Source organism: Schistocerca americana, chromosome 4 (genome assembly GCF_021461395.2).
Source record: "Schistocerca americana isolate TAMUIC-IGC-003095 chromosome 4, iqSchAmer2.1, whole genome shotgun sequence".
Classification (NCBI taxonomy): Eukaryota; Metazoa; Arthropoda; class Insecta; order Orthoptera; family Acrididae; genus Schistocerca; species Schistocerca americana.
The window spans coordinates 853,557,392-853,583,840 of record NC_060122.1 but is presented as its reverse complement, the minus strand read 5'-3'; the positions used below and the strand labels follow the sequence as shown (position 1 = coordinate 853,583,840).

Sequence of the window (26,449 nt, the reverse complement as noted above, 5' to 3'; positions counted from 1 at the left end):
CGCACTCGTCACAAAAAATACTGGAACATTGCACAAACACTACCAGAGTTCCCACCAACCAACTTTTATTCCACTTCCACGTGAAGGAGTATACTAAGGTACTGAATGAAATAGTAATCATCATAGATACATATAACCAAGGAGTACAATAAGGCACAGTCTAACAGTGAAGTGTACATTTGTCACATAAACATTATAGTGGCTGAAGGCCTGGTGTTGTGGCTTACATCAGTCTTTTTTTGCACACGGTGCTGCACCTGCTGTGCCATCTGTGTTGATGTGAGGCAGCCTCTTCAGGCCAGCCATGGAGGCATTCAGTGAACTTATTAGGCGCGCTCAAGGTGTAGGATTACAAAAATTACAAAGAATTATACACTGCATCTGTAAAGTCGTGGTGTAGTTGTAATCAGCCACAGGAAAGCAATGAAACAAGTTAGCAATGTGAAGCAGGATGGAAATGGAAAGAGAAACTCTCAAAGTGTGCATTCCTGCTCAGTGCAGTTTGCTGTAGCTTGTGTTTGTATGCCTACACACTTTAAACAATATTCTAGTTCTTTCCACACACATGCAAAGACATCTGGTGTAACAGAATGAATAGCCTCTGTGGTTATCTGTTTTAAATGATAAATGTCGTCGATACATTCAGTGAAGACGTTTAGTGTGTAACAGCATTAGGTTCAGAGGATCATGTTGACCGTTACTTATAACCAGCCCTTCCTATCCACTGCTGGAGAAATTTTGTATCCAGATACTCACAAACAGCATTGACGTACTGTGGAGTAGCACTCTCGTATTGAAAGATGACACCTGGAAATTGTGGCATTGCATACAATTGCAACATGTCAAGGTTTGAGAGCACAATCTGCTCAGAAAAGAAAAATGGGTGTATAACTTTATCACGTATCAGGGCACACCACACGGTCACCTTAAGGAGTGTTACTTTCATACTCGATGTAACTGTAAGGATTTTTCAGAAGCCCATATTCTGATGTTACGGTGATGAATATGACCACAGACATGGAAAGTGGCCTCATTGGTAAACTTGATCTCCTTCATAAATTGTTTATCATAGTTGATATCATTAAGTGTTTCTGTAACAAACTTGAATCATCTGGGTCTATCAGTCAGTTTGATAGCACAACAGTTTTTTTTGGGTCTCCGTAGGTAGCTATCCTGTACAGCTTCTGCGGCACCCACCGAAGGCCTACCAGTACAGGGTTTGTCCAACAAACTGCCAGTATGCTCTAACTGCTTATCTCACCGATTAATATTATTTCTATGTGGTGACTCTTCGTGGCACACATGATGATATTCGTACTGAAAGTTGGTCACGGATTCAAATTTATCAAGCCACAGAACACACTGAACTTTCCTCTGTACCGTCCGTATCTCGACTGACAAGGCTTGATCCACGGCAGCTAAGTGGTTATTGCATTGAGTAGTCACCTGTAGGTGCACACCAGTGAACACCACACTGCAGAAACACTTATGATAGCATCCAGCGTAGCACAACTTTCAATCCTTTTGTTTCATTTATGGTAGCCACAACAGGCATTCATAACTGTACCATGACTTTACAGACATACTTCATTTCATTCACATTTAACAGGCTTGTGAATGAGGCTTGCCAACATTCTGATTATGATGCTTCTTGAAAAAACTAATGTTGTGTGCTTCTATTCATATTCTATTGTGCCTACATTTTTTCATTCTTCCAGCATACCAGATTTCAGCTAAAGTCTTCTTTCGAATTAATTGTATTTTAAATCTTCTACTCTGTATAAACAACCCTTCCCCCCCCCCCCCCCCCCGCCCCCCCCCCCCCACACACACACAACCACACACACACACACACACACACACACACACACACACACACACACACATGCATGTAGAAAGCACTGTAGTATCACATTGTAGTATATATAAATGAGAAGAGCAGTTACAAGTACAAGCCAGTATATTTCACATAAGACAAAATAATTTGCTAAATTTTTTGAAGTGGTGAAGAGAAATGGTTGTATGTACGTAATGTTGACAGTAGAGTCAAATGTCACCACTGCACTAGCATTTTATTTCAACACTGATCGTGACATTACAGAGCGTGCAGTTCCATCTAAACTTGAAGACATTGTGGACTCTTATTGGCCACTGACGTGCTGTGCCTTGAGCAATGCATCATTAATTTGTCTGTTCACTATTGACTGTAGAGCTGTGCAAGTATTTAGTGCTTGCTTGTGTTTCTCACCAGTAAAACAGTACAAATTGCTTGTCAGTAGGCAGCAGTATGGCAGCAGTTTAGAGAATCCAACAAAGAAAGCAAATAAAAGGAAGTATCATTGTGTGATAGTACTCAGAGCCTCCATTAGCAAATTATTTTAAGAAAGAAGTAAGGTGGGATCTAGTTGTTTCTCAGAAATCAGCTTTTTGTTTGTTTGTAGTGATGGCGTGCCAGAGAACTTCTCACACTGATAAACAATGGTAGAGATTTGAATGAATCGTATCAAATTCAGGGATGTAGTTATGATTCAGTGACATTTGAGTGATTTCATCCAGCTACCATGACCGTAAAACTACATGCATCAAAAAAAGTGTTGCATCACCCTGGTTCCCAGAACTCCTGAAGATAGACATTGACTGTAGATATTGCATCACAGACACAGTCCCTCTGACTGTTCAGAGATGTCACTAAACAACCCACCCAAAGATGTAAACAACCCTGCAGGAGCAGCGACTATTAGACTGAGGGGCTCCAACAGCTGATTGGTTCCAGTCTTTCCACCAGGAAGGAGGTACACGGCTCATGTTGCTTGTAGTTTAACATGCCTAGACAGTCAATACCGCAGTTCGATAGCGTCCACATCCTTACTTTGTGCCAGTAATGGCTCTCAACAATGGAAGTGTCCAGGTGTCTCAGAGTGAACCAAAGCGATGTTGTTCGGACATGGAGGAGATACAGAGAGACAGGAACTGTTGATGACATGCCTCACTCAGGCCCCCCCAAGGGCTACTACTGCAGTGGAGACCGCTACCTATGGATTATGGCTCAGAGGAACCCTGACAGCAATGCCACCATATTGAATAATGCTTTTCATGCTGCCACAGGACGTCATGCTACAACAAACGGTGTGCAGTAGGCTGCATGATACACAACTTCACTCCCGACGTCCATGGTGAGGTCCATCTTTGCAACCACGCCACCATGCAGCACGTTACAGATGGGCCCAATAACATGCCAAATGGACTGCTTAGGATTGGCATCATGTTCTCTTCACCAATGAGTATCCCATATACCTTCAACCAGACAATCGTCAGAGATGTGTTTGGAGGCAACCCAGTCAGGCTGGATGCCTTAGACACATTGTCCAGCGAATGCAGCAAGGTGGAGGTTCCCTGATGTTTTGGGGTGCCATTATATGGGGCTGGTGTATGCCGCTGGTGGTCATGGAAGGCGCCGCAACGGCTTTGCGATACATGAATGCCATTCTCCAACTGATAGTGCAACCATATTGGTGAGGCATTCGTCTTCATTGGTGACAATTCGTGCGCCCGTCGTGCACATCTTGTGAATGACTTCCTTCAGGATAATGACATTGCTCGACTAGAGTGGCCAGTATGTTCTCCAGACATGAACCCTATCAAATATGCCGGTGATAGATTGAAAAGTGCTGTTTATGGATGACATGACCCACCAACCACTCTGAGGGACCTACACTGAATCACCATTGAGGAGTGGGACAATCTGGACCAACAATGCGTTGTGAACTTGTGAATAGTATGCCATGACAAATACAGGACATGCTACTGGGTATCAGAGGTACTGGACCACCACCTCTGAAGGTCTCGCCGTATGGTGGTACAAAATGCAATGTGCGGTTTTCATGAGCAATAAAAAGGTCAAAAATGATGTTTATGTTGATCTCTTTTCCAATTTTGTGTAGAGGTTCCAGAATGCTTGGAACCGAGGGGACGCATTTTTTTATTTTTTTTTATGTGTGGGTTTGAGAATTGCCGCTCTGTGACAAACGTGAGACACTTTCCTCCTTGTCTTTATGTGCCACATTGCTGTGTTAGTCAGAACTCATTATAGTCACAGTGTGTACCCTTTCTGGAGGATAGTATTATCACTGATAGTACTCTAAAATTACTGCTGTTGGTACTTTTTGGATATGAAGATATGGTCACTTATGATAGGATTAATTACAAGACTCAGGGACTGTAAGAGAAGAGAGACTGCCCTCAGGAACACTGCTCCCCTTTTATTTTAAATGTTTATAGTTTTGGTCTTCATGCACATTCCAAATCTAGTGCCATCCCGAGGCATCAGTAAGTTGAATGTACAGGCCCACATGCAAATTTCTATCATTAATTTTATTGTACAGTTCTAATAGATTAGATTAAACATAGTTTTTTTCCCTTTAGATCCCAGAGAGCTGATCATCCAGTATGTATAACATGTTAGAAAGCAAGAATATGCTATACATATTTACAAAGATAAACAAATGTGCTAATGTATCTTTTACAGATCTGAAGTAGAATGGTCATCATGAATGCAAAATAAATAAAAAGATCACAAACATGTTTTCATTTACAAAGTAATATCAGACTTGTTGCAAAACATGTAAATGTTCAATATACTAAACAGTGACTTTAAAGCTTTGTGAAGGTTATTTTTATTTCTAGTATTGATTCCTCAGACTGAACTGTTGATTTTAATCAGAAATTTCAGTATAGAAAAATATATCTCTGAGTTCCATAAACAGGCCTCTGCAAGATGTTCCTGAGCTCACACCACACACAATTCTTATTGCACATTTTTGGACTCTGAAAACCTTTCACTTGGCTTAATGAGTTACCCAAAAAATAATCGCATTTGTCATTGTGGAGTGAAAGTAAGTATAGTATGCTAGTTTATTTTTTTAAATCACCTATGTCTGACAACAATCACTTTACAAATAAGATTTGTGTAGATGCTTCAGCAATTCTATATTATACTCCTCCCAGTTGAATTTCTTATCAAACTTTGATCCTCGGACTTAAAACTGTCAAATTCTGAAAGTGCCTTTTCAAATGTTTAGTGACAAAGAATTGGCTGGGAACCATTAACTAATGCCCATGAAAATTTTGTTAAGCATCATTTTTAGGACTGTACTTGATTTGCTGTTTGTTGCATTGTTTGTATCACCGGCAAATGAAACAAATTATAGATGTCTAGTTGCTGCACTAAACATATATTGCCCATAAAGTTAAAAAATTTCAGACCTAAATGACTGTAGAACATAATCTTACGAATGGTCGTAAGATCTGTTTTGAAGATGCCACCATTGTACACCATGTTTCAACTGGATTTCTGTAGTAAAAGAAGTGACAGTTATTTGCATGTGCACCAGTACATGTAATAGAGACAGTGGCTATGAACTTGGTGCTGTGAGGTGTAAGCACTAGATGTAGAATTTTCTACAAGAACAGGACTTAAACCCCCTCCAGTGCTACATAGCTTTCTACTCCACCTCATGCTCCCCACTCTTTTTACCCCCACCTCCCAGATTGCTTCTCACAACAGGCACAGGTGCTCACGGTCTGGCCTCAGTGGCCAGAGGCAGTGGTCGCACGTAGTTCATAACATTGTCATTATCCCATATCAGATTTTCCATTGTTTGACAATGTCTAAGGAAACTGGTTGACACAGAGAGTGGTCACCATTCCCCTTCTGCTCCACAAATCTAGATTAAAGAGGGAGGCAATAGGGTTGGGCTGTACTATCTCCATAGCTCCATTGCCAGTTGCTCACATTTTCACGCGTTTCTTCTACTCCTGAAGTGAAGTCGCACTAAATGCAGAAAGCCTAACTGATTCAGATTTGTATCTCTTATATAGACACACATTTCTGAATCAGTAATAGGTCATTTCACGAAGACAAAGACTGTCCAAAATTCCAAATGTTCGAGTTAATTGCATAGTACTGGTTCTTGAAACCTCATAATTAGGCTTTTATGGGATAGTTAATGTCTGACTTGGAAAACCCGTGACAGTTCACGTTTTTCAATTTTACAGTGATGCTCTCCAGTGAGCAAACAAATCTGTGGTTATTCCTGCTGTCGTTCTTTTCATACATTCGAGACATCTTCGTAGACCTGTTTTATATGGGTCCCATACATTTTTGCAATATCCTAGGATGGGTTAGACAAATGTTTCGTAAGCAATCTCTGTGAGATTTTTTGATGGACTGCATTTTTCAGTATCCTACTAACTAACAATAGTCTGCCATCTACTTTATCTACATTTAAAACTAGTTGCCAATTTTTGCCACACTTTGAAGATCAGACTGAATATTTGTGAAGCTTTTTCAGACAGTGCTTCATAGATAACCACATCATCTGCAACAATTCAGAGGTTACTATTAGTATTGCTTGTCAGGTCATTAATATACAGCATGGACAGCATAGGTTTCAACACACTTACCTGGGGCACTTTTGAAATTGCTTCGATGTCTGTTAACAACTCTTGATCCTTACTCCAGTCACAAATTTTGTTTGATATCTCATTTGATCTAGTCTCATTAATAAGTACTGGTACTGACTCAAATTATCAGTGAGGTACTGATTCAAATGCTTTTCAGAGTCAAGAAATACTATGTCCACTGACTTGCATTGCTCTGTGCCTTTCATCGTGTCATGTTAAAAATGTGTTTGTTTGATTTCACGTGACCAGAGTTTTCAGGATCCTTGCTGGTTGGCATGGGGGATGTTACTTTGGTTGATCTCCAAGTATGTTCTAAGATTCTACAACAGAGAGGTGTTAGTGATGTTGCACAATAGTTTTGTGGATCACTTCTGTTGTGCTTTTTGTAGATAGGTGTGACTTCTGCTTTCTTCGAACCACTGTGCAAGGAACTTCATGTTCCTTCCTAAGCAAAGGACAATAAGCTGGGGAAGGAGAAGGAGAGGGAGGGGTTGGAGGGAAGGGGCAGATCATATTCTATACAGAATCTGACTGCACATTCACTGTGCCCAATTGCTGTGTTCAGTTTTAGCGATTTCAGCTGTGTTTCTTAATGCTAGTGACGGTAATATCTATGTAACCCATCTTTGCAGTGGATTGAGAATTAAGTTGAGGCACTACCCCTGGATCTTCCAGTACAATGGGACATTTCACCATTTCTGGTTTTGCTTTGCTGTCCCCATGTTCGATTTCTGTCATCCATTTCTTTCTGAATACTAACAGCCTTAACATATGACCAGAATTTCTAGGGTCCTTCTATTCAACACTGCTGTGGTAGTCAATGAGTGCTTCACACTTTGCTCCTTTGACAGCCAAACATATTATTCAGCACATCTCCATCTACACTGCTATGGCATATTTTACATTTATTGTGCAGTAGTTACTGTTTATTTAGAAATTTATATACTGTAACTTACACCGTGGAAAATACTCCCATCATTAACTGTTTTACTAAGTACATATGTCTCCATTGATTGGTCATCTAGTTTGCTAATTTTGAGCCAAAGTTTGTCTAGCTGCTCCTGCCCACAGCTAAATGTTTCTACTTCTCCCCTGAGTTACAATGCTACTGTCTCTTTAACTACTTTACAGAAGATTTAGATCATTCTAATTTTTGTAGCTGTGCTGGTGCCACTTTCATTCTGGGCATCCTCAAAGAGTTCAGGTCTATTTGAGGTCATTAAATATAATTTGTTTCTGTTATGAGTGGACCTCTGAACTATTTGTTCTAATAATTTTCAAAGAAAGCATTTAGTACTGTTTTGTGGGATTCTTCTCACAGCTACCACTTACATAACTTGAATTAGCTCAGTCAATCTTCAGATGATTAAATTTTCCTCCATTGAGGGGTTTACATTTGAGGAGCATGTCTAAAATCGAGCTGAGGCTTTATTTAAAGTTTTTGGTTTCTTGTGGGGGTAAGTCTCCTGGCTGGTAAAAAATCTGATTATAAGTTTATGTCCACCCTTGATAATGAGTCTTCCTCAATGTATCTGACATCCAGCTTCAATTTATATCACACTGGATTTGCATTTCTTGTGTATTGTGACAAACACATCATCTCTATTTTCTTTCTTTCTTTCTTTCTTTCTTTCTTTCCTCCCTTTTTGAGTGCTTCAAACTCTGGTACTTCATTATTAATGCTTCAGCAACTGATCACTAAGATTTTGATAGTTTCATTTCCCAGTTTCTTTGGGTATAGTTGTAGTAGTAGTAGTAGTAGCTTTATTAATCTGTAGATATCTTTTTACAAGGATATAGGACGAGTCAAAGTATTTACAAGTGTAGACCAATTTAAAATGAGCTAATTTGTATACACATATATTTACAGACTTCTAGTTAGAGACAATCATCAGATAATTTTTTTTTTTTTTTTTTTTTTTTTACAAATTACTTATTAAATAATGTAATGTCACACTGTGCACTCATATCTCACTCTCAGTCACTGCACACACTATACATACATTGTTTCATAGCACTTCACTCCACACACACACACACACACACACACACACACACACAATGGTGATCTCTGGGCCATTTTCTGTACCTCACCTTCCTAATTGCTATCCTGAAAAACTGAGTCAGCATCCCTCCATAATGAGTGAGATGTTGAAATCAGAAAGAGAAAGAGGTGTTAGTATTGTGCTATGCATAGCTTGAGAGGGGAGTGTTTCTAGAAAGGAAAAAAAGAAGGAAAAAAAACATAAAGTGAAGGTGTTATGTGGAATGTTGGATGTTTTATTATCATTATTAATATTATTATTTATTTGTATAACATATTTTATCAAACCCCTACTCTGTTTTATCTAAGTAATCCTTCAATGTATAAAATGTATTGCATAACAGGTACCTTTTAGCTGCATTTTAAAATAAGTGTACTTTTGCAATTTCTTTAATCTCTTTTGATATTTTATTGTACAGTTTTATTCCGTAGTAGAAAATGCTGTTTTGAGTTTTATGTTTATTTTTTCTTGGTAAATGTAAGTTGAGTCTTTCTCTTGTTGTATGGTCATGGACAGAGCTGCTTGTGCAGTAATTACCAATGTTATTTTTGATGTGTACAACTGACTGGTAAATGTATTCACATGGAGCAGTTAAAATCCCCAGTGTTTTGAACAAATCCTTACAATGAGCCCAACTAGTATTTTGTTTGTTATTCTTATGGCTCTTTTCTGGAGTTTGGAAATGCCATAGCTAAGAATGCCATAGCTAAGAATTGAGTGTACATATGAATAATACTTAACTAAAAGACACTGTATGCTACTCAGTGATGATAGGATTCTAAGGGCATAACATGCTGATGACATTCTGTTTGCAAGTACCTTTGTGTTTTCACACCATTTCAACTTAGAATCAATATTCATTCCTAGAAATTTTGCATTTGTTACACAGTCTATAGAGGTGCCATCTACATTTAATTTAACATTGTCATTTTTCCTCTTCAAACTGAAATTCATGGCATTAATTTTCTTTATGTTCAATGTCACTTTATTACTTATTGACCAATCGTAAACTTCCGTGAGAGTTTCATTTGCTTTCTCGGCAAGGAATTCTCTTGTTTTCTCAGTGACTATAATATTGCTGTCATCAGCAAAGAGAATTTTTTCACCATGAGTAACACTATACAGGGAAAGTCATGGATGTATATCAGGAATAGTATTGGTCCTAATATGCTACCTTGCGGAACCCCTATATTAATGTATTTTGGTTCTGATAAGTGTTTCAGTAAATGTTTAGATCTATTTGAAGTATGTGTTATCTCTGCTCTTTGTACCCTATCTGCTAGGTATGATCAAAACCAGTCATTAGCTACCCCTCTTATTCCTAATGCTTCTAATTTATTTAATAGAATCTTGTGGTCGACTGTATCAAATGCCTTTGAAAGATCCAAAAATATGCCTCTGACACACTCACCTTTATCAAGAGCATCAAGTACAACTTTTGTGAATTCTACTACGACTGACTTCGTATTTTTGCCACTTCGGAAACTAAACTGTGATTCGCTTAAAAGATTGTATTTATTCAGGTAATTCATTAACCTGTCTTTCATAATTGCTTCTATTATTTGTGAGAATGCTGACAGCAGGGAAATGGGCTGGTAATTTTCTATGTCTTCTGCATTACCTCTCTTAAGCAAAGATACAACTCTTGCCTGTTTTAGCTGCTCTGGAAATGTCCCTGATGTGAAGGATTCATTTATTATATTTGTTAAGGGGCCTTGTATGTTTCAGTACGCACATTGGTACTTCACCTAAGCCTGCTGACTTTTTATTTTTTAGTTTTTGAACAGTTTTATTGATTTCATTCTCTGTGGTTGGAAATAATATCATTTTATTTAGTGCAACATTATTTACAGGTGTTATATTTGTTTTCAGGAATTTTTGCTGTAACTTCTCTGCGATACTCGAAAAATGCTTATTTACATAGTTTGCTAAGTGTTGTGGATCATTTATTGCCTTATCCCCCTCCCTTAGCAGTATGTTATTCCGCATTTGTTTGCCTCTCCCCGTTCCCTTTTTCATAACATCACAGACTGCTTTGCTTTTATTCTGTGCATTATATATTAGTTTGTCATTAAATGACTATTTTCCAGCAATCAGCACCTTCCTATAGATCTTTTTGTCTCTATGATAAAAATTTAAGAATTCTGGATCATTGTGAATCTTTTACATGGAACTGAGGTGTTTAAGTGTTTGAGAGGACTTCTTAATAGATGCTGTTATCCATCTGTTTTTGTGAGCTGTTGATTCAGACATGCATACTTTTGGAAATGCCTTTTCAAAGTTCAATTTAAACAATGTGGAGAATTTAGGGAATTCATGTTCACATTGGTTTCCTTATACACTTCATCCCAGCTTTGTTTTTCTAGTTCTTTTGAAAAACTTTTGATTTCTGATAATGCCATTTTTAGGCTTGCAGTTTAGGGAATGATTCACTGCCTGATTTTACTGTTGTTATTTGACAGAGATTGTCTGACAGTCAGAGATCTTTTACAGCTACATCACATTTTTCCCTGTCCATATTTGTGGCCACATGGCCAATTACTGATGCAGTCATTGTAGTAACCCTTTTCGCACTATTGACCAGTAGGGACAGGCCAAAACTTTGAAGGATGTTTATGAAGGTGCTGCTGGATTCATTTACGATATTAGTGTGGATGTCCCCACACAGAATTATGTTGACTTTTGTACTTGAGACTTTATCTAGAACTTGTCTTAATTCATTGAAAAAAGTGTTCACACTACCACTGGGAGATCTATACACTCACAAAATCATTAATTTCTTGGTGATATGAAGCCATGTTAATTCAATACCTGATATTTCAAAGTGTTTGTCTTCACTTACTGCAGTGAGGTCATGTCTTGATTTGAACTGTGTTCCTTTCCTGATATACAAGGGTATTTCGGAAAGTAAACATACACCGTACTCCAGAGGAACGGAAGAGTTTTGGCGAGCAAGTTGGCAACACTGGTGTTAACCTTGACCCGTTAGCTTTCTCCTCGCGGTTGTTCGGCAGTTGAACGTTGCTTCTGGTTGGAGTAGGTCGCGTTTAAAATGGCTGCGCCGATTCAGAATCCCGCCAAATGCGAAGTGCGCTCTGTCATACGTTTTCTTCATGCTAAGATCAGCGACCAGCGGTTATTCACAAAGAAATTGTTTCTGTTTATGGGAACATTATGGATCGACAAAATGTAACGAAATGGTGTCGTCATTTCTCTGAAGGTAGGACTGATGTTCATGACGAACAAAGATCAGGTCGGCCATCTGTGATCTCTGATGCCCTTCCTCGGAGAACGGAGGAAGCAGTTCGTGTGAATAGACATCTCACATTGAAAGGATTGCATCAGATCATACCGGACATGTCAATGACAACTCTTTATGATGTTGTGACTGTCAAGTTAGGGTACAGGAAATTGTGTGCGTGCTGGGTTCCAAAACTGTTAACGGAAGAACACAAAAAGAAAAGGATGGGCTTTGCGATCAACTTTGTCACACACTATGCTGAAGCAGGTGATGAGTTCCTTGATCACATTGTGACAGGTGATGAGACGTGGGTTTATCACCATACACCCGAATCCAAGCAACAATCAATGCAATGGTGCCATTTGAATTCACTAAAAGCCAAGAAATGCAAAACATCAATTTCAGCAAAGAAAATCATGGCTTCTGTTTTTTTGGACAGACAAGGCATTCTTCTGTTGGAATTTATGCCTCCTGGAACGACAATTAATGCTGCTGCATATTGCCAGACTTTGAAATGTCTTCGAAGGGCAGTTCAAAACAAACGCAGGGAAATGCTGACAAGTGGAGTCCGCTTGCTTCATGACAATGCTCAGCCTCACACAGCGCTCGTAACCAAACCACTACTCAAACATTTCAAATTGGACATATTGGACCATCCGCCATACAGCCTGGACCTTGCACCCATCAACTTCCGTGTCTTCCATTACCTGAAGTCACATCTTGGTGGAAAATCATTCCATGACGATGAAGAGATCAAAGATTAAGTTGAAATGTGGCTCTGACAACAGGCGGCAACCTTCTATTACTGTGGGATGCAAAAGCTTGTGCACCAACTTAACAAATGTTTGGGTAATGGGGGTGATTATGTTGAAAAATAACAAATAATCAAGTTAATAAGATGTAACTGACATTTTCTAAATAAATGTTCTATTTAAGGACTGTGAGCCATTGTATCTTTACTTTTTGAAATGCCTTCGTAAATACATGATCCTCCACCCCTTGCAGCAGTTCTGCAGTAAGAGTTTGCCCTTTCATACAATGATAATACTACATGTTGCATTTCTGTGTCTTTACACCAGTGCTCAGTAATACAAACTACTGTGCAGTTCAAACATTGAAGCTCAACTTCTAATAGTTGTATTTTATTTTTTATTGGTTGCATGTTTTGATGGAGGATTGTTAAGTCTCTGAAATGCTTCTTGTTACTCTTTCCAATGGTTGGTTTTTTTTTGTTTTTTTTTCCCCATCAAGTATGTGTGATATTTGAAGTGTTAAAATCTGTCTTGTGAGTGATTGTTTCAGTATTTTTAAACTGCTGGAGATTCTCTTTAGACAGGGCTGTCCTCAGAGCCATCCCTAACCCCACATTTATTCGCCTCACAGCTCCATCAAGGTGTGGTTGATCATGACGCCAGAACAGATCAACGAAGTGTACGTTGGTGCCATGACTCAGGGAAGCTATCTTGTCCAGGTCACCACCTATGTCATATGCCCCATCCCTGCCTAAACTGTTTCCTGCCCCACCATCACTACATGGTCCTCTTTTGTAAAGTCCTTACATAAAGACCCTAGGTCCTCTGTCACATGACTTAACACTGCATTTGGCTTGAAGATACTGGTGGCCTGGTACGCTGCCCCTAAACTTTCCTGTAACTGAGGGCCTACAACTCACCCATGGTTACTATCTAGCAGCAGCACTTTTTTCTTCCTAATATTTTGTCCATTCCTAGGCTTCTTGGCCTTGGTTGAAGTGTGCTGCACATATCCTGCTCCTCGTTCTACCTGAGGCTCTTCTCCACTTAACTCTGGCAGTGTTAGATATCTGTTTTTGGTGTTGTTGATAAAACTGTCAGATCGTGTTCTCTTTCTTCCTATCCTCCTACCAGCTGCCAGTTCCCAACCACCCTCCTCCCCCCATCTCCCTTGATCCTTATCAGTTCCTTCCTTGCTTCCTCCAACTGTGCCTGAAGGGCACAGATTTTTCTTTCCTGTTCCCTAATCAAAATGTTCATACTCCATTACTTTGCTACTCCACAGTTCCAGGAGAGAGCCTCTTCTGTTCTCGCAACATTCTCTCCACTGCCCTTCCCCCCCCCCCCCCCCTTCCCCCAGTGAAAATATCTCCTACAAGATTGGCAACAAATCCCTCTACTCACTACAGCTCCCACATTTCTCACTCATGGCCAGTTTTGAAAGAATAATTAAGTTTAAAGAATGTTTTAAATTTGACAAGTACACGAGATTGGCTGTGTGTAAGCAACCTTAATACTTCAGTGACAATTATCTGGAGTGGATGGAGAATCACCTAAAAACCTTGTGCAACCCCATACACAGTTAGCTAAATTGGTGACAGCCTCTTTACTTCTCATTCTGTCATACAAGAACTGTAGTTGACACATTGCTCACTGTGTACTATCTTTGACATGCTACACTTTCTAATTTCGACACCTGCCCTTGTACTCAAGGAATGTGGATCCATATCAGCGTAGGGTCTGACTGATCTGCCCCTTCCTTTCAAACCCCCCCCCCCCCCCCATCCCTCCCCTCCTTCCCCAGCTTATCGCACTTTGCTTAGGAAGGAACATGAAGTTTCCAAAAGCTGGTACTGTGATTTTTTTTTTCTTTTTTTTCAGTAGTCCTACTTAATATTTCACTTCCTCAAGGTAAACACTGGCCACATGTTCTGTCACCTCCTAATTTTACAATAATGAGTCTTGTTTTATCATATCTACACAGTAGATATTTCAGTCTAGGTACTATTTATCTTTACTAAGTAACTATTTTTTTTTAATTTCCAAATGGAATAATTGAGAATTTCCCAGTATTTGTTCTAAATTACTTTAGTTGATGACTGCAGATAGCTCTGATTTCACAGCTTGAATCAATAATTCTACTCTGAGCTCAATTACTAACCACCCATTCTCCTAATGTTTGGTATAATTTACACTCTTTTGTTTTGATGGGCAGTTGGCTCCAAAGCATTTGAGTATTGCGTCTAGAGTGTATCAAATTTTCAATTTATTTTGTTCGTGTTTTAAACATTTCCACATTGTTTTTGCTTCAGTCTATCTCCAAATATTTTATCTGCTGTGTCTTTTGTATGAGTTCAAGTGCAGTTACTGCCTTTTTCCACTGTGATGGACGATAATTTGTCGAAACAGTTAAGAGGAGTGAATGTATGTTAGATGCACTGTTTGTAATATTTTGTATGATCCATGGGCCTGATTTGCATTTTTTTAATATTGTGATGAAAAATATCTTCTAGATACACCGACCACCCAGAACATTAGGATCGTAGACTTACTATCGATATAAATCCGTCCGGGCAATAGCAGCATCACCTGGCAATGAATGAGTGCTAGTCACAAACTTGCACGGTGCACGTAGTATAAGTGAGCGGCTGTCCGTGTGAAGAATGGGGAAGACACGGGATCTATCCAAGTTTCACAGCAGATTACGACGGCACGGAGGCTCGGCACGAGCATTTCAGAAACTGCACAATTTCAACGGTGTTTGAGGAGTGCTGTGGTGAGTGTCTTCAACACGTGGCGATACCGAGGTGAAACCACGCCCAGCCACCCCTCATTACTGCTGTCTGACACTGTAGGCTGGGCAGACTGGTGAAATGAAACAGGTGGTGGAACTAACTTTAATGCTTTACAGAGTACAAGTGTTTCTGTACACACGGTGCACCAAACACTCCTAATGGTGGGCCACTACAGCCGACGACCCACGCGTGTGCCAGTTAATGTTGTGACATCGACAACTACAACTGACGTGGGCATACGGCCACTGGCACTGGACATTGGGGCAGTGGCAGAGCCTTGCACGGTTTGATGAATCCCGATACCTTTTTTGTCATCAGTGGGAGTGCACGAATCTGTCGCCTCCAGCTCTTCGACACCTGTACTGCGAGACAGAGACGAGCTGGTGGTCACTCCATTATGTTATGGGAAATGTTCACGTGGGCGTCCACAGGTCCACTGGAGCTCGTCCGAGGTGCCGTGACAGCCGAGGAGTATTGGAAACTGGTTGAAGACCTTGTACACCCCTTCGTGACCGTCACGTTTCCCGAAGGCTGTGGTATTTTTCAAAAATATAATGTGCCTTATCACAAGGCCAGGAGTGTGATGGAGTGGTTCAAGGAACCCTGTGGCGGGTTCTAATTGATGTGCCGGCGCCCCAACTCGCTAGGTCTGAACCTGATCGAACACATCTGGAGTACGATTGAACGTGGCGTCAGAGGTTATCGTCCCCCTACCTCGAATTTACAGGATTTTGGTGAGTTTTGTATGTAGATGAGGTGCCAGCTCCATCCAGCGACCTACCGAGGCCTCACTGCTGCTGTGCCGTGGCGTTTGGCCGCTGTTATCCGTGCCAGTGTTGGACATACCGGCTATTAGGTAGATGATCGTAATGTTTTGGCTGGTCAGTGTGTGTGTGTGTGTGTGTGTGTGTGTGTGTGTGTGTGTGTAAAAATAATATCCAGAGAAAATTTGTAGATATACAACCTTATTATAATTCATTGTAGCACTTGTAGCATAATTTAAATTAATCATCCCCAGTATTATCAGGTGACAGTGGTCAAATGAAAAATATGACAGTAAGTGTAGTTAATTTGCATTCCTTAGAATGTAAACCATATACATGTGGTGGCAGATGTATGCAAGTATCATTTATTTTAACAGGTTAATTTTTGTTGGTATCAGTCATGGTGTCCAGTAAATGGGTGACTGTTTCCTGGAGCAGCATTGTACCTGTAGCTAGTGCAGATGTAAGAGACAGCAGCAGTGTGACTTGTACAGAAAACAATTCTGGCCAATCTGATATTCGGTATGTAGAAATATTACATTGTTTCGAGTAAGAATATTTCTTGACCATACTCATTTTGGCTATAGAATGACATTTTCTACATGGATAAAGGACTGATATCAGAATAACCAATGAACAAATTCAGCAGACCAAAGTTTCTGTAACATTTTCAGACTCATTTTGAATGTTTCAGGTAAAATGTATACCTCGCCACGTAGAGACATCCATGACATCAGAAAGTGGGGATATAATTTGTGTGTCACACTTGTGGGAGATTTTCAACTTTCTGAGTCATGTGTAAGTGTCTGCATGCAATAAGATAAGTTACTTCAATTAATTTTATTTCCATAACATGCTTGTGCAAATGAGTCTAGATCACTAGAAATTCATGATTTGTTGATGGTGAGTAATATCAGTTGCAGCAGCTGGGAAAATATTTAGACTCCATCTTCAAATGCACCAATTGCTGTTACTTCCATACTGATCATTATTTGTGTCATTGGGCAGGGGTTATCAGTTCTTAAAGTCCATGTCAGTCATCACAGAATCTATGTCTGTTGATTTCTGCCAGTAACATCTTGTCTGTTGTTAGCCATATGAGTGTTCATTCTGTCAGATGGTGTGATTAGTATAACAGTCATAAATATCCATTAATACAAAAATCAGACTTTTGAAATGTCCAATAGGATTGTCAAACATGAATATCCGAGATAAAAAAAATAGCTGTAAACAAGCAATTTTAGCAGGTAAGTAGGAGAAAAAAAACTGCATTCTATCAAAGATCAGAATTGCATACTAGTACAGTATGTGATGTGAAGTTATTTGAATTTTCATACTTAATGAAAATTTTGTGTAAAACTACTTCAATTTAAGTTGAAGGTCTTATAATACATTTAGTTTACTAATTCAGATTGTACAAATGTACAGGAAAAGGTAATGGTGGAGGGAAAGAGTGGAGGAAGAGGAATCTCAAATGAAGGTCTTATTTGTTTATTTACTTACTTATATTATTGATTTGTGTGTTCCATGCTTCGTCTTCACAGTGCATTAATATAATGTGGAACATTCAACATGTGTTCAAAATGACATAGGTGGTGATAATGCAGCAAAATTTACTTTTGTTATGAAGTTTACACTCCTTATCAGTTGTGATTGGACTGTGTTATAACAGGAAACAGGCTCAATGTGGTCATTATAGTAGCTGCTTAATTTTTGTCTAAACATTTTATTTCTAATTTAGGAATCAAGATGCAGACAGGAGAAAGAACAGCTAAAGATAAACGATTACAAAACTCCAATGTAAGACCAAAAGGAACTTATTGTGCTGCTTTATGGTGTAACAATAATTTTGGAAGTAATCCATCGCTGTCATTGTTCAGAATTCCCAGAGAAAAATCACGGTAATATTTTAAAATTTGTTTTGTGTTTTCCTTTTGTTTAGTGTAATGAACTGCCTGAAAAATATTTTTTACTTATCAGAGCTGCACAGTGGTTAGCAAATGCAGGCCGAGAAGATTTACTGGAAAGAGGTCCCAAGGCTTGGCATGTAAAGTATTTGTGCGAGCAGCATTTCACTGATCGAATGTTTATGAATGAAAAAAGGAAGAAGTTAGTGTGGAATGCTGTACCAACAATTTTTCCACAGCCGCCAAATACATTAAAAAAGAATCTTGCCTCAACATCTGGAAAAAAGGGTAATATTATCTAGGAAAAAATCCATTAGCAAAATTTTCTTTTATTTGTTTCACAAGTGTGTGTGTAATTTTTTCTGCTTTCTTAATTGCTATTATTGCTTATCCTGATGTGAATTTCATGTCTTATTCACTCTTTCACAATTGTTTATTATGTTCAGATGCAAGGTTATTCATAAGTACCTCCGGCCTTTAAGAACACAACTACAAGACTTACAGAAACAACACATACATCAGTGGACAAAGTGCCTCTCCGAGTTTATTACTTATATTAAAGGTGGTTCATATGGGCACCTTTTTTGACACTCAAATGTCAGTGTGATAGTTAAACTGTTGCCATATGTCCCATCATGTCACAGTTGATGTCAGCGACTGCATCAATTATCCTTCCGTGCAGCTCCTCCAAATTAAGTGGCAGTAGAGGCAAAGACACACAATCTTTGACATAACTCCATCAGGAGAAATCTCAAGGATTTAAGTCAGGTGACCACCGGAGCCACTGAAGAGGAAGATGAGCCTCGTGATGGGAAGCACATCCACTCGGGTGCTGCGGCAGCTTGGCACTGAGGCAACCACAGGTGCCTGAGGGGGGAGAATGCGGTGGAGCACCGTATTACTGTGAAATTAAATGTCCACTGTCTTGCTGTAATTGTGGCATAAGCCACTGCTACAACATGTCCAGGTACATGAAACCAATCACTGTTTTCTGTGCGAAGAAAAATGGTGCGTAAACTTTTGAAGAGGACATAGCACAAAAGACAGTTGTAGGTGAATTTCGAATGTGTTCCACAATATTGAATGGATGTTCTGCACCCCAAGCATCTTTATTATGACAATGCCCCTTTGCAGACACATGAAACATGGCTTAGTCATTGAAAACAAACTTCTGTGAAAGAGCATCTTTCTCCAGTAGCTGCTGCAAGTCATTGCAAAAGTCGGACTTAATCTCATTGTCCTGAGTAGTTAGCAACCGTAACAACTGTTGCCAGTACTGTTTTACGCATATTGCTTGTGTAAAATGTGCCAGACAGCTCACTGCAGTGTTCTGCTCGGGTACGTCATTGTCATCTTCGGGCTCTTGATGAATGATTCCCTCAAGTGTTCTGCCGTCCATGTTGATGGTCTCATCTGGTCTGTTTTCTTCACACCACAAAAACAACCAGTCTCACAGAATGTGTTAGTACCCCCATGGATTGTTTTGTCTGTTGGCGCTTTTACATGATATTTGGTACAAAACCATCACTGAACCATCACAACTGATTTATATGTAAGGGATTCAGTGACACAAAACCTGTGCATCACTCCATTAAATGCCACGTGCCCGCTAGCGGTGTGCTTTGCAACTTTACTATATCATGTTTTATGAATTGAAACCTGGAGAGCTGCTCTATCCACTGATGTGTGTGATTCTTCTTTATGTCTTCTAGTTTTTGCACAGTCATCTAATAAAACCCCAGAGTTATTTACAAGTAACTATGTACATATCGCAGGTTTAATGTTGAACTTCATCTGTACATCTTCTTGTTTGTAGGTTGACCTTATTAGGCACTGTATCTCTTGCAAAGGAAGAATCCTTCATCTTAAGCTATTAATTTAATGATATTATGTGGGATAAGTGATTCTTAAATCTTACTGAAACATCCTAGGGTAACTCTTTTCGTCTTTCCCTAAACCATTTTAGGAAGAGCATAGATGGTAAATGCCAGTGCAGTCATAGTTGATTCACTTATTTATCCTTGTGCAAGAATCAGTACTCAGTCTTCTGTGCATTGTTTATCATTAGTTTGTAGTTACTCATTCAAACAGTGTGTGTTGGAAGTAATATACAGTTTTATAGAAACCCCCATGAACCATGGACCTTGCCGTTGGTGGGGAGGCTTGCATGCCTCAGCGATACAGATGGCCGTACCGTAGATGCAACCACAACGGAGGGGTATCTGTTGAGAGGCCAGACAAACGTGTGGTTCCTCAAGAGGGGCAGCAGCCTTTTCAGTAGTTGCAGGGGCAACGGTCTGGATGATTGACTGATCTGTCCTTGTAAAACTAACCAAAATGGCCTTGCTGTGCTGGTACTGCGAACGGCTGAAAGCAAGGGGAAACTACGGCCGTAATTTTTCCCGAGGGCATGCAGCTTTACTGTATGGTTAAATGATGATGGCATCTTCTTGGGTAAAATATTCCGGAGGTAAAATAGTCCCTCATTCAGATCTCTGGGCGGGGACTACTCAAGAGGACGTTATTATCAGGAGAAAGGAAACTGGCGTTCTACGAATCGGGACGTGGAATGTCAGATCCCTTAATCGGGCAGGTAGATTAGAGAATTTAAAAAGGGAAATGGATAGGTTAAAGTTAGATATAGTGGGAATTAGTGAAGTTCAGTGGCAGGAGGGACAAGACTTTTGGTCAGGTGAATACACGGTTATAAATACAAAATCAAATAGGGGCAATGCAGGAGTAGGTTTAATAATGAATAAAAAAATAGGAGTGCGGGTAAGCTACTACAAACAGCATAATGAACGCATTATTGTGGCCAAGATAGACACGAAGACCATGCCTACTACGGTAGTTCAAGTGTATATGCCAACTGGCTCTGCAGATGATGAAGAAATTGATGAAATGTATGATGAGATACAAGAAATTATTCAGATAGTGAAGGAAGTCGAAAATTTAATAGTCATGGGTGACTGGAATTCGAGAGTAGGAAAAGGGAGAGAAGGAAACATAGTGGGTGAATATGGATTGGGGGAGACAAATGAAAGAGGAAACTGTCTGGTAGAATTTTGCACCGAGCATAACTTAATCATAGCTAACACTTGGTTTAAGAATCATAAAAGAAGGTTGTATACGTGGAAGAACCCTGGAGATACTAAAAGGTATCAGATAGATTATATAATGGTAAGACAGAGATTTAGGAACCAGGTTTTAAATTGTAAGACATTTCCAGGGGCAGATGTGGACTCTGACCAGAACCTGTTGGTTATGAACTGTAGATTAAAACTGAAGAAACTGCAAAAAGGTGGTAATATAAGGAGATGGGACCTGGATAAACTGAAAGAACTAGAGGTTGTACAGAGTTTCAGGAAAAGCATAAGGGAACAATTGACAGGAATGTGGGAAAGAAATACAGTAGAAGAACAATGGGTAGCTCTGAGGGATGAAGTAGTGAAGGCAGCAGAGGATCAAATAGGTAAAAAGACGAGGGCTAGTAGAAACCCTTGGGTAACAGAAGAAATATTGAGTTTAATTGATGAAAGGAGAAAATACAAAAATGCAATAAATGAAGCAGGCAAAAATGAATACAAACGTCTCAAAAATGAGATCGACAGGAAGTGGAAAATGGCTGAGCAGGGATGGATAGAGGACAAATGTAAGGATATAGAGGCTTATATCACGAGGGGTAAGATAGATATTGCCTACAGGAAAATTAGAGACACCTTTGGGGAAAAGAGAACCACTTGTATGAATATCAAGAGCTCAGATGGAAACCCAGTTCGAAGCAAAGAAGGGAAAGCAGAAAGGTGGAAGGAGTATATAGAGGGTCTGTACAAGAGCGATGTACTTGAGGGCAATATTATGGAAATGGAAAAGGATGTAGATGAAGATGAAATGGGAGATACGATACTGCGCGATGAGTTTGACGGAGCACTGAAAGACGTAAGTCGAAATAAGGCCCCGGGAGTGGACAGCATTCCATTAGAACTACTGACGGCCTTGGGAGAGCCACTCCTGACAAAGCTCTACCATATGGTGAGCAAGATGTATGAGACAGGCGAAATACCCTCAGACTTCAAGAAGAATATAATAATTCCAATCCCAAAGAAAGCAGGTGTTGACAGATGTGAAAATTACCGAACTATCAGTTTAATAAGTCACAGCTGCAAAATACTAACGCGAATTCTTTGCAGACGAATGGAAAAACTGCGAGAAGCTGACCTCGGGGAAGATCAGTTTGGATTCCGCAGAAATGTTGAAACACCTGAGGCAATACTGACCCTACGACGTATCTTAGAAAATAGATTAAGGAAAGGCAAACCTACGTGTCTAGCATTTGTAGACTTAGAGAAAGCTTTCGACAATGTTGACTGGAATACTCTCAAATTCTGAAGGTGGCAGGGGTAAAATACAGGGAGCGAAAGGCTATTTACAATTTGTACAGAATCCAGATGGCAGTTATCAGAGTCGAGGGACATGAAAGGGAAGCAGTGGTTGGGAAGGGAGTGAGACAGGGTTGTAGCCTGTCCCCGATGTTATTCAATATGTATATTGAGCAAGCAGTAAAGGAAAGAAAAGAAAAATTCGAAGTAGGTATTAGAATCCATGGAGAAGAAATAAAAACGTTGAGGTTTGCCAGCGACATTGTAATTCTGTCAGAGACAGCAAAAGGACTTGGAAGAGCAGTTGAACAGAATGGACAGTGTCTTGAAAGGAGGGTATAAGATGAACATCAACAAAAGCAAAACGAGGATAATGGAATGTGGTCGAATTAAGTCGGGTGATGCTGAGGGAATTAGATTAGGAAATGAGACACCTAAAGTAGTAAAGGAGTTTTGCTATTTGGGGAGCAAAATAACTGATGATGGTCGAAGTAGAGAAGATATAAAATGTAGACAGGCAATGGCAAGCAAAGCGTTTCCGAAGAAGAGAAATTTGTTAACATCGAGTATAGATTTAAGTGTCAGGAAGTCGTTTCTGAAAGTATTTGTAAAGAGTGTAACCATATATGGAAGTGAAACATGGACAGTAAATAGTTTGGACAAGAAGAGAATAGAAGCTTTCGAAATGTGGTGCTACAGAAGAATGCTGAAGATTAGATGAGTAGATCACATAACTTATGAGGAGGTATTGAATAGAATTGGGGAGAAGAGGCGTTGTGGCACAACTTGACTAGAAGAAGGGATCGGTTGGTAGGACATGTTCTGAGGCATCAAGGGATCACAAATTTAGCATTGGAGGGCAGTGTGGAGGGTAAACATCGTAGAGGGAGACCAAGAGATGAATACACAAAGCAGATTCAGAAGGATGTGGGTTGCAGTAGGTACTGGGAGATGAAGAAGCTTGCACAGGATAGAGTAGCATGGAGAGCTGCATCAAACCAGTCTCAGGACTGAAGACAAAAAAATAGAAAGATTTAAGAAAATCAGCAGTTTTTTGCCATTATGGTGTAAAACCATCATCAAGTTTTTATTTAAAGTTATCCCGAGAAATTTTGCAGAATCAACTGTGGTCAGTTCTTTACCTGAATATTCTATTTGTGGTATGCATTCAGTAGTTTGTTTGGTCCTGTAGTGTATGAATTGGGCTTTTCAAAATTTAATTTCATAGCATTATTTTTTATCCATTGTTAAATTTCTTGTAGTTTGTTTCATGGTCCATACTAATTCTGCAGTGTTTTTGCAGCAGACTACAGCAGTTGAGTCATCTGCGTAAACTATTATATCTGTATTTACTTTGCTAGGCATGTCATTTATGTAATATGAGAACAGAAGTGGTCCTAATATCGAGCCCTGGGGCACGCCTGCTTGTATTTCTTTCCAGCTAGAGCAAGTTTTCTCTCCCTTTTGATGTATCACCACCGTTTGGTGTCTGTGTTTGAGATAAGATGAAAACCATCTTATAGATTTTCCATGGAAGCCATTAGGTAGCCAATTTTTGGAGCAGTAGCTAATGGTTTACTGTGTCAAACGCCTTTGATAGGTCACAAAAAATACCAGTTGCACTTTGTTTGTTGTTGAGGCATTTACTTACTTTAGAGATTAGTTCATTTACAGCTTGTAATGTGTTTCGTCCCTTCCTAAACCCATATTGGTTATTTAGAATAACATTACCTTCTGTATTGTACTTTCCTAATTGATTACACACTATTCGTTCAACTATTTTAGAGAAAACTGGTAGTATAGGCACTGGGCGGTAATTTACTAAATCATATTTTTTTCCCTTTTGGTAGATTGGACAAACTTCAGCATATTTCAGTCTGTTTGGAAAGCAGCCTTCAGCAGATGATTGGTTTATTATTTTACAGAGTTGAGGTGCAATGCTGTCACTTCCTATCTTTATGATATTTATTGGAATTTCACCCCAGCCCACAGATTTAAGATTTCTTAGGGATTGTATGATGATAGCCACTTCCTGACATGATACTGCTGTAAATTTAAACTATCTTGATTCCTGCAGCACTGCATCAGGTCTTATTTGTGGAAGCAAGAAGTTATGAATTTTGTTTGTGATTATGAAGTACTTATTAAATTCTTCACAGATGTACTGAGTGTTAGTAACAGTATTCCCACAAATTTCTAGTTTGTAATTAAAATGTTTTGTTTCTTCAGTACCTGTTTCTTTCTTGACAACCTGCTATTCTGCTTTTGATTTATTTGAGGCATTAGCTATATATTTACTGTTTGCCATTTGTTTTGCTTGTTTAACTACCCGATCAAATATTTTTTTGTATTTGATTTTGTACCTAATAAATTCAGCATCATGGTTGGTTTTTGCTTCCTTATGCATTTCCCTCTTTCTAATACTAAAGATCCTGATACCTTCCGTAATCCATGTCTTACTTTTATTGTATTTATCATGTGTTGATACGAGGCGAAAGCATTTGTTGAAAATGTTCATGAATTCAGATATGAAAGTCTTGTAATTATTGTTTACTGAACACTGGTTGCTGAAGGTCCAGTGGGTTTCCTTTAATTTCAATATAAATGTGTTTATATTTGGCTGGCTGAAATTTCTGATCAATTTTACTGTGGGCCTATACGTTTTGTCTGTTATTGCAATGACATAAAAAGTCCTGAGTGATCAGCTATTACTAATTCTAATACATGTTTTTTTCTGTATTCCCATAATTTTTGCTGCTCACTATATTATCAATGCTTATGGCAGAAGTGGCTGTTACCCTGGTGTACTCAGTAAAATTTAGTGTTAAGCCGTTTGTAGCCAACAAATCTTTCAGGGTGATAACAAATCTGTTTTCGTCTCTTATATCTATATTAAAATCGAAACAAATTACAATTTTTTTATATGGTTTCCCTACCTGCAACCTACTTCGCAGAGATTCAAATTTCTAGCTAGAAATGCCCTAGTAGCCCAATATGCTTATGATAAGTAAACCGTATTCAGACAGCTCAGTGCAACAGCTTTCGAATACCTGTTGCTCATTTAAACAGTCGAAAGTCGTTTTGGCTTCGAATTTTTGTGTCTGTTCGACTAATATACATGATCCCCCATACCCCTTTTTTCTGCAAAAACTCGATGCTAACTTGTATCACGAGAGTGAATTTAGTAGCTTGACATTGTCCCATTTAAGCCAATGTTCATTCAAACATATGACTTTTACTGAGTTTATTTGTCCTAAGAGTATTTCTAAGTCATATAGTTTGTTCATCATTTCTCCCGACACACCACCTATATTTAAGTGCATTACGAAGTTATTTTTACTGACTAAAGAACTTCCAGTATCTATTAAACTGTCAGGAACGTTTACACCTATGTGAGTCTTTACTGCTAATTTATGGTCCCTCACTTTGTTAGTGAAAGAGAAGACAAGGTATGCTTGTTAATTAGGGTGACACTCATCTTGGAGGTTTCTTGTGAATTGTGGTTTCTTTGTCTCATAACATACATAATCTATATCATTTGATTCAGGTGCAGGAGACACACCAAAATTTGTGGTAACATTTCACCATAAATACGCAACAGCTGATATTAACAAACAGCATAATAATAATAATAATAATAATAATAATAATAATAATACAGTTTTGTTATGAATATAATAGAAAGAAACATTCCACGTGGGAAAAATATATATAAAAAACAAAGATGCTGTGACTTACCAAACGAGAAAGTGCGGGTAGATAGACACAATAAAAAACACACAAACACACACACACAGGAAAGAGGGAACGAGGGGGAAAGATGAAAGGGTGTGGGTTTTAAGGGAGAGGGTAAGGAGTCATTCCAATCCCGGGAGCGGAAAGACTTCCCTTAGGGGGAAAAAAGGACAGGTGTAGACACACACACACACACACACACACACACACACACACACACACACACATCCGCACATATACAGACCAATATATATGTATGTGTGTGTAGCGCGTGCGAGTGCGCGATTGTATACCTGTCCTTTTTTCCCCTAAGGTAAGTCTTTCCACTCCCGGGATTGGAATGACTCCTTCCCTCTCCCTTAAAACCCA

At 39.2% G+C, this 26,449-nt stretch overlaps 1 protein-coding gene across 5 annotated transcripts in view; it reads left to right on the top strand.

The window, feature by feature from the left end:
* LOC124613209 overlaps positions 1-26,449 on the top strand; it is a 65,450-nt gene that overhangs the window by 23,341 nt on the left and 15,660 nt on the right. The window contains exons 2-5 of one of the 5 annotated variants that reach the window (XM_047141881.1): positions 16,458-16,581; positions 16,754-16,857; positions 17,801-17,960; positions 18,040-18,254. In XM_047141881.1, coding sequence (XP_046997837.1) covers positions 17,809-17,960; positions 18,040-18,254 — 367 coding nt within the window. In that variant the 5' untranslated portion in view covers positions 16,458-16,581; positions 16,754-16,857; positions 17,801-17,808. Of the gene's footprint in view, positions 1-16,436; positions 16,582-16,753; positions 16,858-17,800; positions 17,961-18,039; positions 18,255-26,449 lie in introns of all 5 variants that reach the window. The other 4 variants (XM_047141880.1, XM_047141882.1, XM_047141883.1 and 1 more) reach the window with 4 other exon arrangements.